The sequence below is a fragment of the Apteryx rowi genome, unplaced genomic scaffold (assembly GCF_003343035.1).
Source record: "Apteryx rowi isolate R43461 unplaced genomic scaffold, aptRow1 scaffold_448, whole genome shotgun sequence".
In the NCBI taxonomy this organism is placed as follows: domain Eukaryota; kingdom Metazoa; phylum Chordata; class Aves; order Apterygiformes; family Apterygidae; genus Apteryx; species Apteryx rowi.
This window is the reverse complement of record NW_020450703.1, coordinates 386,108-401,550: the sequence shown is the minus strand read 5'-3', so window position 1 is coordinate 401,550 and position 15,443 is coordinate 386,108. Positions and strand designations below refer to the sequence as shown.

Below are 15,443 nucleotides of genomic sequence, written 5' to 3'. Positions count from 1 at the left end.
TGTGGCTGGGTTCATAGCTAGATGGGATTAGTGAATTAAGGACATAATTTGAGTCCTAACAATTTTACATAAAGGCTCTGTTCTGGATTAATGGGACACCAGGGAAGCACAAGAGTTTAAAAGTTTTTAATGGGAAGCAGACATTTATACCACACGACACACCCTTTGGCCCTAGAACCAATGTCTGTACATGGTTTAGGAGACACTTTTAGAGAAAACAAAACCTAAAAAGCACAACTGGTGATTGTTTGGTTTGGCAAAACACTGATGACCAGCCATGCTCCCAGTACGGTGCCTCTGGTGCTTACAAGTGCCTGTTATTCTTACTTCAGGTGAAGGTTAAACATTGCTTTCTTCCAGCATAAGACAATCACTAAAAATCCCACAGGTCTTTAACAAAAGAGAATATGATCAAGTACATTCATTTAGCAGATCATTCACCTTTAATACATTTTGTGCCATATCTAATACATTTTTAAAAATACACTATCTTCCAAACAAAAAAAATACATACAACTCAAAATATTAGTTTTAAAAGCTACACCATGTATACATACAGTTACAAAAAGGAGAAAGTTGCCTCAAGAGCTCCAGTTATAGCAAGAAAACATAGAAGCATTTACTGAATAAGATTACAGTGTAATGTCATTGATCTGAATCCTTTTAGTCTATTAAAGTCAATATGGGCTTTGTCACACTACACATATTCCATTATTGGAAGTCTTGTCTATTCAAACTGAATTCCACATACCCTCTTCTCTGTGAATACAAAGTATTCTAAAATATTTACACTCTGAAGTTTAAGCACAGTGTAAACAGGATAAACTCCTTTAAAGGTTCTGTTACATTTTCTATCTGGAATAGTGGCATCCAATATTCTTACCTACATCTTGGTTACAGAGGAAAAAAAAAACGCTCTGTTTGTGTAGTGCTGTACATTCTCTGTACTGCTGTGGGTTGTGAATTTTAACGTGCAAGGTTGAGGCTGAACTTCCAAAAGTGCTTTTTCAGACTTAAGTTTCCTCCTGGACTGGAGTGCTCTAAGGCAGGAACAGTTGAGGTGGCCTCAAGAGCCAGCAGGACTGCAGCCACCACTGACATCTGCACTGAGCCCACGCAGAACTGCAAGGTGCATCCCACCTGTTTGGTGGCTTTTATAGCCATAATTTTAAGGCCAGTAATACTAGATCCAGTTCACATAAGCAACGGTGAGAGACCTCTTAAGCCTTCTCTACTGATTTTCCTGTCATCAATAAAAGCCTTATTTGACAAATGGTCGGATAGGGAAGTACAGCCTAACCATAGCCTATATTTGTCTTCAGAGAGAGTTGGAGGCGGAAAGAAAGGAAAGAGACCACAGTAAGACTGTAACTAGGCTGCCCTGAACTATGCTGCAAATTATTTAAGACTTTAAAAAAAGTCTGAAAACTGCCATTTTTTCTGAAGAATACTTATTTCTCATCAGTACTGTTAAGGTGTCCTTATGACCTCTAGCAAAAGAGACATAATGATAAAACTTACGTAAGACAAAAGTGCTGTTTTTCCTCTTTACCTACACGAATAAGTACACTTGGGCCTCAAGAAACCAAAATGCCTGGGATCTTCTGCATTTCTCGTGGGACCTTATGCAACCTGCATTTTCTCCTGCTTTGCTTATTTTCTCCCTGAGCTTCACACTCTAAGCATCAGCTTTCTTGTCAGGACCTGCAGATGTCTTATTCCATTTGGACATTTTCAATGCTATTCTTTAAATCAGCTAAAGAGCTTTTAAATGAGTAATATGAGCCAGGGAATGAAGTGTACCATCTTCTCAGTATGTCCCAAGAGTGAAGCTGAACATGAACATTAACAGTGAGGCCTCTGTTCTGTATCTTCCATGTGATAGTGCACAGAACTGTCCTGAGTCTGACCAGACACAAACTGTCTCAAAGAAAGCAATCTCAAAAGTTGGTAGGATTAAAACAGAAATGTACAAAAACATGAAAGTTTTTTTTCTGTTTTTTTTTTTTAATATGTACAAACAGGTTAAAACAACTACAGTTGTTTACACAAGACATCCTATCAGAACTCAGCAAAGCTGTTACCTCCTTCTCAAGCAGAAAACAGATGTTGCGTTTGCTAACAAGTCTGGGTGGATCTGTTAAACAAAAAGGCAAATTACAAAAACTCCTGCAACAAGGCCACTGATCCAAATGCTATCTTCAGTCACTTGGATAAATTCCCTCAGGCTTCTGTCAGACTCCCTAGCATGGGCAGAAACCAATGCTTTAGGACAGCCACATGCTTCTTTTCCCCTTTGACACAACAGATAATCATCTCAGTTAGCTGTTTCTAATCCTCCCTGTAAGACTTTAGTTCCACCTTAATGAAAACAACTACCTTCACAGGAACCTTTCTTGGCTAAAAAGGAGATGCATTGGGCACCCTCCATAGCCTAGCGGTGCTGCTCCAATGGGATTCTTGTAGACTACCAAGTGAAGCTGCTGTTCAACTGAATCCCCATCCCCTCCCTGCCAAATTGCTGGAGAAATTACACACACTTTGTCAATAAACCTTTGTCACTTGAAGCCAACATTCTTTTTCTTTTTACCAAGTTACAGTACTGTGTTTCAGTCTGTACTTATTTTGAATGCATTTCAGAAATAAGATATGGAGTTCTCCGAGTTGGAGTACTGAACACTATTTTAGCAGCAGATACTATTCACATAGCATCTTTGCAGTTCTGCAGACCTCTTAAGTTTCGGGGAAGAACTTTTCTGTGTTACACCGCATGGATGAAATAAGCAAGCAATGGTGGCAAAAACTCAATTTCCAAGTTCTCTGGCTAAAACCTCCTGAATGAACTTCAACGTATGTTGGTACAGGAAAGCATCCTTCTTCTTTGGCTTACAAATATTTAGATGATTAACATCCACTGGAATAAGGTCTCCAATACCCAAATCTGGGAAAAGGAAAGAAGAAGAAAAAAATACCAAAGTTCAGTAAAGTAAGATGAGATGCACATCTAGCATTAGCAATTTTTCACTCATTTCCTGTCTTCTGTTCAGTTATTTCGTCTTACATCAGGTAATTTTTTTAATGTGCTAAGCTGTGACCAATACATTCTACTAACACTCAGAGCTACATATTGTTGCAGAACTCACCTTGGTAAACCCTTAGGCCTAGAGTTCTAACTGTCTTAGTTGGGCATTCACAAATGTACATTTCTCCATACAGATTCCTTTGAATAATCAGAACTTCATTTACAGGCACCCAACTGAGAGCAAAGTCCTGACTGTACTGAAGTTTAAGCATTGACTTGAACAGGGACATGGTTTAATCCAAGGTATCTGCATTCTGAAAAAGTCTAAATGTATGTAGGGTTTTCACACCACTATTAATTGTTCATATTCCTTATAAAATACTTTGAAGTGGAGATTAAAAAACAGACTAACGTGGACCTTAAATATACAACAAATCACTAAACACCTTTCCTGGTAAATGAAAAAGAATCCATTGCGTATTTGCAGAATACAGGTGTTCTGTTTTCAGCTACTGATTTGAGGACACACCACAGCATTTACATTTTCCTGACAGCTATTACTACTACTGAACATTCCAGTTTAGGTTATGCTGTGACTGCCGCGTTCCAATTATTATGCATTCACTCGGCATCCTGTGAAATCACGCATTCTGCTTGGAACTTTGTATCTTTAGCCACATAAAATGACACTAGAGCAGGACGAAGGCTTGCATCATGTGTGCAAGCAAATGTGTAAGAAAGAGCAAGTGCACTGCTTGTCAGCCTGACATTTGAGCAAAATGGGTGGGGTGTCACTGAACCATAGGTGAACCATACTGAAAACACTCACATGCTGCATTGCATATCATCTCTAGAAGAGAAGAGGACTATACTATAAAATTTTAAGTGCATGATGCTTATTTGTGCACTCAGTTATCCAGTCTTTTTTTTGTGTGTGTGCATGTGTGTGTGTGTGTTGCTAAACCAGCAAAAATTAGTACCTAGTTTTTCAGTCCTCACCAATAAAATTGCATCAGTAACATTTTGACAAAAATCTGCTTCTTGAGAAGAGAGACTGAAAAATACCACTAATTATTCACTCAAGGAAAACAGGAATGTATAGTCAGCCTTCTTCAGAGTAGCCAACCTTGCATTTAACCCAGCAGATTTAGCTGGCAGAAAACCTGATCTAAAGCCCAATGAAGCAATGGTTTCTGTTTGAGGCTTTACAGGAACCTTGGGCAGTGCAGAAGAGGGTCTGGCTCAGGTAAAACCTGAGAATATCAGACTTAAAAAAAAAAAAATTCTAAGCTGAATACCCATAAACAAAGCAAGAGAAAGAACTGCCTGTTTTTCTCTTCTCCTACAAAAGGCAAAAAGATCAAGAGAACTCTTCAGGAGGTGAACTCTCTTTTAAAATGTATTGCTTGAATTTAAGTTTCTTGACTGCCTGAGATATGAAAGATAAAGGATTCTTAACACTGAAAAATAGTTTTGTGATCCATTATTTTTACTAAGCAGCTCACTAATTTTCTTTCTTCTTTTTAAAAGGAGGAAATAGCTGGCATTTGTGGGAGCTTCTGAAACACTGTTCAGCATACCTACACACAGATGGAGGACAGTTACTCATAATTACAAACAAAAGGACTACAACAACACAACATTAGATCTGGGCCTACCCTGTTCTTTTTAATAAGTGAATAATACTGGCATTTGGAAAAATCAAAACAAACAATTGCTGTACTAAGATATAAACATAGCTCCCTCTGATCTCAGCAGGAAGACTGTAGTTTAAACTCAGTCAAAAGTTTAAACAAAAGAAAAAACACAGATGTATTTTTCTAGGTCTTTCTACCATAGTTTTCACAACCCTTCCCCCTCTGTCAATGCCTACATGAATATTTGCAAAATTAAATAAAAATAAATGGCTATTTGACATACTTGCTGATTCCAGAGGTACGACGTGCAGTTTTATCATGCTGCCTATGTGTGTTGGTAAGGTTTCTGCAAAACTCAGCACTGGAAATTTCTTTTCTTTGGCAAAAGACAGAAAGTCATCATTCAGCTCTTTAAGGGCTGGAGAATCTGAGAAAGAGTAACATAATTTTTGCAGTGTTATCTTGAAACATAGATTATAGAATTTATCTGAAAGATTGCATTCCCAAAGAAATGTTTTGGAATAATTAGAAACCCCAGCAAGAGGAGTAATATTTTGTTTGTAGTCCCTTTCTTCAGGTAATCATAAGCAACACTTCAACATTTCTTTCTGTATAGCATGGAATTTAATTGCAAGATTCAGTTTGTGAATTTCAGCACACGTTGAGTTATTACACTGCTAAATGGCCCAAACTATTCTTTTATAAACTCAGTCTCACTCTTTTTTCTCCCTCTGCAGTCAAACATAATATTTATTCTGTCAATTCAACACACAACCCTAAACATAAAAGGAGGGTTGTTGTTTTTTATCAAGCATTTTCTGAGATCATGATTAAAAAAAAAAAACAAATCAAAAAGAACAGACAGATTCCTGCTGCTAAATGGTTACAAAGCGAGCATACCCTTGCTGAGTTCTTTAACCTCCACAGATGGAAAGAGAAGATATCTGGCATTTATAGAATATTCAGCCAGCTGGGAACCATGGTGAGGTACGCTATAAAATATGATTCCTCTGGTGTTGTTTACAATTTTATCCATTTCTGGATTCTTGGAAGCATCCACAAGCATCTTTTTGACGAGAAGACCTGGCAGCAGAAACTGAATTAATACAGGGATTTAAACCACTGTGAAAATAATCATCATGCTATATTATCCATGAAGCAACTAAACCATATTCTTGCTTTGGTCAATTAGCCTTTGTTTTGTCAAATATGTAAGATTAAGTTGAAAAAAAAAAAAAAAAAGAGGAGCCATTAAAATAAAATGTCAATGAATGGTGCAAATCCAATTCTCCAAACTTATTCCGTTTGCCTTAAGTACTTCTAATGACACTTACTATATGTCCAGTCATGAAGAAAATTTAGCCCCTGGATTCCCAATTGTGTGAATTTCAACTCATTGATTTTGTGTTTTTAATCAACACAGTACAAACAAAAATAAAAATCAGCAATAAAAATCCTTTCAAAATGTATGCACTATTGAATATAATGCATTAAAAAAGCAGAAATATATTTTGCATTTTTAGATCTCTCTAAATTTTTGAGATAAACTATGCTGAATAATAGCATTTCAGACTGAATTTGATTAACAGCTTACTCCGAAATACAACAGCAGATAAATACGTTATATCAAACAGGCAATTTGCTTACCACCCATGCTATGCGAGACCCACACTAGAGGTCTATCTCCAATGCCAGCAGCTCTGAGCTTGTCAAGAAGCTCATTGCTCCTATAAGCAATAGACTTTCTGTAAAAGAACAAACACAAGCAAGATGAATCATGACAGGTTAAATGACAGTGTTAAAACAGAATGAATTTTCAGTGCTGAGTGTTTATGAAAGGGAATTAGGTACATGTATCTTCTGACCATGCTTAATTACTGTTAGTACACTGAAAATTGAAGATCTCAAAAACTTTTGTAATTTTGGGTTCACAAGGACAATAGGAACTGAACTAAATTCAGTTTCTCAGTCTTGCTAGAAAGTGATCTTTCAATTTCACTCACCAGTCATTTCCTTTAGCATTAGTTCTGCAAATCTCTTTATGGGTTTTTGAATAACTTAATTTACATATTGTTAAAAAACTATCTTTTTATTTTGGGAAGTGTCATCAATGCATAATGAACTCTGTACCCTGAAACAAGAATATACCTAAAGTCTGACAAACATGTGCTTTGCTAAACAACGCTCAAATTGTGCAGCAAGGCACAGAAACGAATAACTAAGTGCATGATCAACCAATACATTCAAAAACAAAAGATAATTTTTTCTCTTCTGTTATACTTTCCAAACAATAATCTCCAAATACTTTGCACGAGAACAGTATAAAATCATAACAGTTTTCATTTTCTAAATGAAGAGACTGAGGTCCAGAAAGGATGAGCTACATGTTAAAGGCCGAAAATGAATCTGTGGTAGAACCAAACACAAAACTGATGCCAGTTCCCAGTCTAAGCTTGAAAGCTCAACATCATTACTCTTTGCAATGTAACAAGAATTAAACATAGAAGACCCCTGGATAATGTAACAATTTGTAGAATTAAATGATCAATGGAAACAGGCAACCACTGTGCAAAAGTCTAATTTACTTTATCACTATTGGTTCCTCAAGCATACCATGATTGTATCCAAGGTTTTTCTAAACTTGATTTTCATATGCAGCAAGAAAAGTAAGTTGACTGTTTCACACCAAGTAACCTGAAGGATTAGCTTTACAGGTCTCCCTCCTTCTGCCCCTCTCCCCAGATTGCACTTCATTTGCTACCTGTGAGCCTCAACAGGACATTTTGCTTTCCAGTCACTTAGATGGGTGTCATACTCCACAGATATAATTCTAAGGGCAGGGCAGTCTGACGCCAACCATGTCTAAATTAATTAAAAAAAAAAAAAAGTGTAAGTGAATTTGATCCACAGCCATTTGTTCTCAGACATCATACTCAAGACTAGTAATATACTTTTAAGCTTGATACTAATTTTTTTGGAAAATAATTCCACCTTACATTTTACAGACTGTTCAAATGAGCTATGTAAGAAATGATGCCTTTTCCAAAAGCATGTTCCTAGTGTGTCTTTAAAGCAGGTGCTTTCTTGAAAATGATCCTCCCCCCACCAAATCTTTTCCACTACTGTCAGCATATTATACTGTGGACAAAGTTATAGAGAAATAAACTGCTAAATTCTGATTTTAAGAATTTTATTACTGGTAATGACTTAAAACCTGATTTTAAATACATTAGATTGGCAATTAGAGAATCTACCTTTTGAGCTTATAATTGAAGTACTTAAATTCTTGCAAGCACTTTACCAGCAATGAAGCAAAGCTGTTATTCTGGGAACAATGTCAAGGAAGATTTCTGCTCTTTAGTTAATCYCCAAATACATCTTACACCTAGACTATTATTCTTGTATTACATGTCAGCAAACTCTTTAGCCTCTTCCCCAGCCACAAAGCAGGCAAAAGCTGGAGATGGATTAATCACTCATGCATTCCTGGCTCCCTCTCCTGGGTGATAGGAGGATTACTAAGATTACCAATGGGGACCGATCAGTATTTTTACATATATTATATATTTTTAAAGAGGTACTTTACTGGTTATACAAATACAACTTGATTAAAGCAGTAATTACTTATTTACCAATAATATTTGTGCAGAAATCTGCAAGAACTCAGGTACTCAGACACCCATGTATGAAAATATACTTAACTTTTATAAAACGTAGTTTTAGTTACTTTTTCTAAGCTATCGCATTCCATCAAAAAGTTTAAGAGGAAAGCAGACATTGCCTCCTCTTTTACTAGTAGAAGAATGGTGTGAGAGCATTAAATTTAGCAGGGATGTTACTTTGCAAGAACAGCCTGCTCAAAATTTCAACTTGCTAACAAAAGTGTACCAGAAACTCAGAAAGTGCTACTTGTATAATCAGATTAAAAGGTATTTAGATTCCAAATAGGCAACTTCCAAACAGCTTAATTCTAGAACCTCTGGACAGCTGTCTTTAATGAGAAAACAGCAGTCTTGAGCGAAAATGTTATTGTCTTCTTACCTTTGGCCAGCATTGGCTGTAGTTCTCTTCCCCTTCTGAAGCCTTTTGATCCAAAGGCCGGTCTATATCTTGTTGTCGCCAGGTTTTAAATGCTGCTCCCAAAAGACCATGAACAAAAAGGATGTCTGCTTTGATGGGCTGACTGATACAGAAAGGAATTTTTGAGAGATGGATGGTACATATTTTTTTAGCAAATTACAGTTTACATAGAACTTTCACCGTAAGGGATGCCAAAATGCTAGTTTTAACACTATATGTGATTCCTTATCTTATGGAGGACAAGATATTGCAAAGAGGACACTCGTATCAAGATGAGAATCAGGGATCCATCCAGCAGAGAGAGAGGCAGAGAAAAAGGACATGGGGGCCTAAGTACTACCGGTAGGGCAACTACATATGCACCCCAACTTTTTGGCAGCAACTGCTGTGATTTGAAATGTGTAGATCAAAGAAGTTAATAGTAATACGATTTGTGAAAAAGATACATTTTTAACTTATAAAATGGCTTGGAAACTAGACCAACCATCCCACTCCTGCTACATTCAAAGGAAGGAAGGCTGGTATTTTCATGAGACATTCACTATCCCAAAACACTGAAAAGCATATTGATTTGTCCAGAAGTTCCCAACAACACTACTAACATGTAAGAAACATTGAAGAAAGACCCCACAGATAATGAGAAAAGATCCTAGATCCTGTCACTGAACCCGACCCCTCCAGTGATAACATTTCTTTTTAGTCATTCAAGTTAATATTTGGCTGATTTTGTATGCAATCCACCTCTACAGAAAAAGGTGGTCCTGTTACTGTATTAACACAGGGTAAGAGATGCTGGCACTAACCAGATGACAACAGGAATTATTGTAGGAATAATTACTGAATATATTTCAAAGATAATTCAGTGAGAAAATTTTACTGCTATGCAGAAGAAGTGAAGCTAGATGGGTCAGAGAGAGAAACCTGCACGTTTTCAGTACGAAGGTTTGTCAAGATTTTGCAAGAGAAGCTGAAAATAGGAAGTGCACAGGCACAGTGCTGTTTCAAATGCAGCACAACCAACTTTAGGTGAAACCCTGTATTGGAAGGGTTTGTATTGGAAGTACTGGAAGTCATACGTCATATTCTTCTATAATGAAAAATACCACTCTCTCCACCTACTATTAATACAGTCTGATGATTCCAGCTATATCATCAAATTAAACCTTTGCTGTAACCTGACTAACACCAGTAAGCCAAGGAATATAGCTGCTACTAAATGACATCACACCGGAAACTGCTTCATTCCCAGATATACAATCACAATTAAAAGAAGCTGACAGGGTTTAATGGGATTTCTCAACCATAAATTAACCGCAGCTTAGACCAACATGTGCTGCTCCCAACAGAATGATTACAAGGCACTGTATCCTACAAGAGCTGGTGCAAATGCTACATGGTTGCAATGTATGCAAAGTAATAATTCATTTCACAGTTTATATTTGGATTTTTCCATACAATACAGTAGTATTCCTTTCATGGCTATGGACTGCTCTGAGCATTTCTGTTGTTCTCATATTTAAGAATCTAAACCCCGTCCCTTCAACCCATCAAAGAATAGGAAAAGCAGGTTACATGAGTACAGCAGCACCCAGACTTCACTTTTATGTAGTTTTTAAGTGAACAGTATAGCCAGTAGCACAAAGTATGGTGTGATCCTTCTGCTTTACCTGCTACGATACTGTGGATGCAAAACATAAACACCATCTGGATACTTCTCATGCACTGTGTCCCTGTCCAGGTTAGCCAAAGCTCTGGATGCGTGAGAAGACTGAATGACATGTGGAGATTTCATTACTTCAGCAAGTACAGAAACCCAACCTACATTGCAAAAATAAAGTGGCTAATTAAGTAATTAGGAATATCATCCAAACGAGAGAATTCAGAAACACCATCTTTCAAAGTGATACTTGTGAAAATAAATGTTAGAACATAAAATGGTGACATCAAAACAGATCCACTTCTCTTTACCCAAGGAAAGCCAATGGTAGAAGAGAGGAATCTCCAAAACTGAAAACGAAAAATCCAGAATGGTGAGAAGGCAATGTATTTTGCTATTATTCAACTTATGATCTGAAGGAGGACCCCTTCTCAGAGGGAAGAGAAAGTGTATCCATAGGTCACTGCAGTGGTCAGAGAGGGAACAGATGTCCAGTCTGTTTCTGCAGGCAAGTCATTAGAAAGACAAAGAGCAACGTCCTCATTACAGTATGCAGGAAAGGAAGCAAGGCTTCTAGCATAGGAAGGGTATACAAAAGTTAAAAAAGCAGCAGTAATGACAGGTGGGAAAATTGATGCTTGTAAGAATACAACCATTTCTAATTTTAAAATCTAACATGTGAAAAACTTTAAGAAATTAAAATGTCCTCATTATTCTAAAAATAATATGCTATTTATACTTAAGAAATATAACAGAATTAATAATGGAAGCCTCTTTAAAATACTCTTCAATTTTAAGTCATAGCTACCTCAAGAAAAAACAGACGCTTTATAATACCTTGCCTAAAATGTAAAATCTAACTTACTAGACATCAATGGGGATCTGTGTAGACTACCAAGAAACACAAAGGAGTACTTTTTTTTAACCACATACACACAAACATGGCCTTTAAATGCTTTAAAGAAAACTAAGTCAGACTGCATGAGTCTGTGACAATTAAAAAAATCCCTCACTAAAATTCAAGCAGATAAAAACCAAAAGGGCATTTAGAGTGGGTGGGCACAAGCATGCACGCACACACACATGCGCGCGCGCACACACACACGGTGACTTTGAAGTAAAAATCTTTCATGCAGAAAAACTTCTCAAATCAAACATAAGCTTGATCTCAGAGTGGACTGAGAAATATTTTAAGCGTTGCTAAGGATTGGGTGGGAAACGCCCTCAGGAGGAGATGGCTAGGGAGGGGTCAGGCTGGACAGAAGAGCAGTGAGAATGTGATGCCTGAGCAACGCAAACAGTGGGACGCCAGGGAGTCCTCAGCCACCAGGAGTTACACATGCTCCTCTGCGTCTCCCGTCACCGCGACTGTCCTGGTTTCTGAGGCTCCAACTAACTTGCAGAAGAAGAGCAACACGGCTCCTGGCTGCCCCTGGGTTCCTCTGCTCTTGCTCTCTGTGCTCTCTCCCCATGCTGGTGCCCTCTTAGCACCACGCCAGGCCCTACCCAGCTCATGCTCCTGGCAAGGTGTTCTGAGATGCCCTGGCCATTGTGAGACCTTCTGCAGAAACCGTTCAACTAAGGAGAGGAAAGGAGCAGAAAATACATTTAAAATGTTTGAGAATTCGTTTTCTAGAGCATATCACAAGCGAACATATTCAAAAAGAAAAGTTTAAGAATGAACACCAGAATACACCGAGAGTGTCCATGATACAGTTTCAAACTTCCAGTATTTTTAAAGCAGATCTACACATTGCTTACACATTATCTGTTTTGTACCAGACGTCTCCACCTCCCCCAAACAATGAGGATTTGAACCTCCCAAACTTCTCAAGACTTTTCAAATCACTAGTATTTTGGTTCACACAAGCCAAAAAAAGAAAAGTGTACTTAAATGGAATAGAAAAATAAGCAAACTCCAAACAGAAAAGATTAAAAAGTCCTCTCAGGAGATTATTATTATGTGTGTTATTTCTTTAAAATTCTGCATAATCCATGTTGCTGCTAGCTACAATGGTCTATAAATCACAAGCATGTTAAAATCAATTTCATAAACAGAACCTGGAATGACTGAAGATTTTCAAATTGAGGCTGATTTGAAAAAGAAGAAACAGAATTTAATTAGTGAGCACTGTTCCAAAATCTTTTTCAGTTTTATTGGAATTTGAAAATAGATGTTGTTCTGACCAACCAAACTTTTCCTTTCTACTAGATTTGGTAGTTAAGTCCTCATCACAAGAGTTGTGATTTCATAGTACTTTGCTACTAGTATAACGAGTAAGTTGCTAATTCAAGATAGCTCACTGCAGAGTAATGAAAAGAATGGATTGATGTGGTTTTTGTTTAAATGTAAGTACCTTTGATAACTGGAAAAGTGACATTTTTTAAGAATGATTAACTCAAATTATATTTCTAAGTAGAATACATGTTAACCAATGTCCAACTTCTTAAGAAGAACACTATTAAAAATTTATTTTCAGTTCTCCAAATACAATGCCAAACTAGCATGATTAAAAGTAGCGGGGTCTATGTTCTTTTTCCTCTCTCAAATGAATCAAGATAAAGGGCCAAAAACAATGCGTTGAGAATCCTTCTGCCCCTAGACACCACATCACAGCTGCTACACGGTTTATCATTCATTCTTTCTCTTCCTGTGCCAGCAGATGTTGCAAAAGAGCCTCAGAGGTTCCTTCTTATGTGCATCTTCCAGTAACAGAAGGGAACTGTTCTCATCAACTCTTGATCAGCAGAATCCAGCTGCTCATCAACTCTTGATCAGCTTTGCCTTAAAGAGGTGCTAACTCTTCTTTTACAATCTCTTCCTCCATATGTGTGGTTTTAGCAGTCACAAGAATGAAAGAACGGTCCTGGAACTCAGACCAAAGGCCTTTGCTGTCTAGCAGTCTTTCTCCAGAAGTGGGCAGTAAGGAAAACTGGAGAACAATAAAAGAACGAAGGGCAAGTATGTAGTGCTGTTTCCCCCCTCCACCCTCTCAGCTTCCTGCAATCAATTTGGGATTTTCTGAGAAAGAGATGGCATCTGTGCATACAGCTTTATGGATTTTTCTTTCCATGAATACGTCTAATCACTTTTTGAACTTAAAGACTTCAACGTTCACAATATTCTCTAGCAAGTTTTACTTTAGTTATGCATTGTATTTTTTTTTGTTCTGCCTCTTGATAATTTAATGTACAAGAACCTTTGATCTGGTATTATAAAGAAACAGCAGATAGTCTCCTCCCCTTCTCCAGGTCAGTGATGATTTTATAGATCTCCATCATATTTTCCTTTAGTTGCTTTTTCCAGGAAAAGTCTTAGTTTAGTTTGTTTGTACCAGAGCCATTTCAAGCCTTAATCACCTTCATGGTCTTTCTCTGTACCTTTGTTATTTCTCCTTTGTGAGATGGGAAGATTAAAAATGCACACAGTATTTAAGAGGTAAATACCACCATGGAGGTATACAATAGCACATTGGTATTTCCTATTTTGGCCTTTATTCGTTTCCTAATAAAACATTGGGAATTATTTGTTTGTCACTAAAACTAGAAGGAAGAATTTAACAGCGGTCTTTAAGGGATATGAAAAAAGGTGCAGCAGAGGAAGGCTTAACAGAAGTTCCTAGCTTCATATGAAACAAAGGAGGGTATGAGGGTATGTTTCAGTTTATTTTGAAAGGTAAGGACTGCAAGCTGCTCTGTTCCTTTACAAGACTAAAATACAGTCAATAAGAAAAATTCTAATCTACAAGGCAGCCTATCTGTGAGAAAAGGAAACTCAAAAAAATCTTTTCCAGTAACCTGAACCGGACACTAATCATGGCCAAATTCTCACCATCCATTAAAGACTTACAGTGCCTCTGAGGCATTGACATATATCGGCTAGACAGAATACAGAAGTTTTTAAACCACCACTGTCTAAACTGTCTATATTTTTTGTACTTAAAAAAAAGATACACCTCTACCTCTATACATTTTACAAAAGCACCAAATCCACTGAAAATTTTTGAATAGAAATCTGGCACTCAGACTACTTTCACTTGCTTTCCTTTTACCTGCACGTACTATGGATGAATGAAGACGTTCATCCAAAGCCATATTTCCAATAATGCGAATTATATTCCTTTGTATTTTTGCAGAATCTTTACGTAGCTGGTATATCCTCTGTAGTAGCTGCAGGCCTCCTTTTGCTTCAATTTTATCACAGTGAGAAGAAACCTAGCATTATACAGAAAATACAATGTAAGTTGATGTTCTGCAGAAGGTTCTTTGAGATGCTGTTAATGCACAGAGTAGGGAACTTTAAGGAGCTGATACGATACAAAAGCACCTACTACATATAAATTCTTACTTCATCTAGAATTTGTTATGCCATACAATTGGAAAGGGAATAAATAATTTAATATATTAAATAGTCGATTCCTATGGATTGACAACTGAAAAGACGTTGAGTATCTTCACTTCACTCTCATCCATGTCTGTGGGAGGTGCGATTGTTCTCCACTCGGCATGATCAAATTTCAAGTGAAGTTCAAGAGTCTGAACAGGACAATTGTCTGTATTTGTGAAAGCATGGAGCTACTTGTCTTCCTGTCCACCACTTAAAATTCAACTGTTATAATCCCTTTCTTTGAAGCACAAGGGTATTTCTACTTTCCAAACAGTACTGCAATCATTATTGATCTTAAGGGCAACAACAGAATCTAGTCCAAGCAGAATCTGGTCCAGCTGTAGTGTCAACCATGGATTCTGGGCAAATGCTTGTGACTTGAACATTTAATATACACTGCTTAAGGATGTATTGTAGGTGTGGAATTGCTGATGTCCTCAAGTTTTTGGCTTTCAACATAGACAGACACACATTCTGTACGAGTACAGTCATAACTTGTTCAAATGGAAAATCTTGAATATAACAAACTCTAGACTAAGTCAGTATTTCTATGTATAAGGAGGCTGCGCCGCTGGTGTTGGCAACAGGGTTTTGGTTTCTACGACCATGGGACCCTGTTTGAAGATCGACAACTGCTGGGGAGAGATGGGATCCACCTCA

The 15,443-nt window shown here is 37.4% G+C and overlaps 1 protein-coding gene across 3 annotated transcripts in view; it reads right to left on the bottom strand.

Moving 5' to 3' along the window:
- Positions 1 to 420: 420 nt before the first annotated feature.
- Positions 421 to 15,443, bottom strand: part of SERAC1 (serine active site containing 1) — a 34,352-nt gene continuing 19,329 nt past the window's right edge. For all 3 annotated transcript variants that reach the window (XM_026077076.1, XM_026077077.1, XM_026077078.1), the window contains 8 exons: positions 14,449 to 14,611; positions 10,407 to 10,557; positions 8,701 to 8,842; positions 7,421 to 7,521; positions 6,307 to 6,404; positions 5,560 to 5,742; positions 4,943 to 5,086; positions 421 to 2,941 (listed from right to left, as the gene is read on the bottom strand). In XM_026077076.1, coding sequence (XP_025932861.1) covers positions 2,805 to 2,941; positions 4,943 to 5,086; positions 5,560 to 5,742; positions 6,307 to 6,404; positions 7,421 to 7,521; positions 8,701 to 8,842; positions 10,407 to 10,557; positions 14,449 to 14,611 — 1,119 coding nt within the window. In that variant the 3' untranslated portion in view covers positions 421 to 2,804. The remainder of the gene's footprint in view (positions 2,942 to 4,942; positions 5,087 to 5,559; positions 5,743 to 6,306; positions 6,405 to 7,420; positions 7,522 to 8,700; positions 8,843 to 10,406; positions 10,558 to 14,448; positions 14,612 to 15,443) is intronic.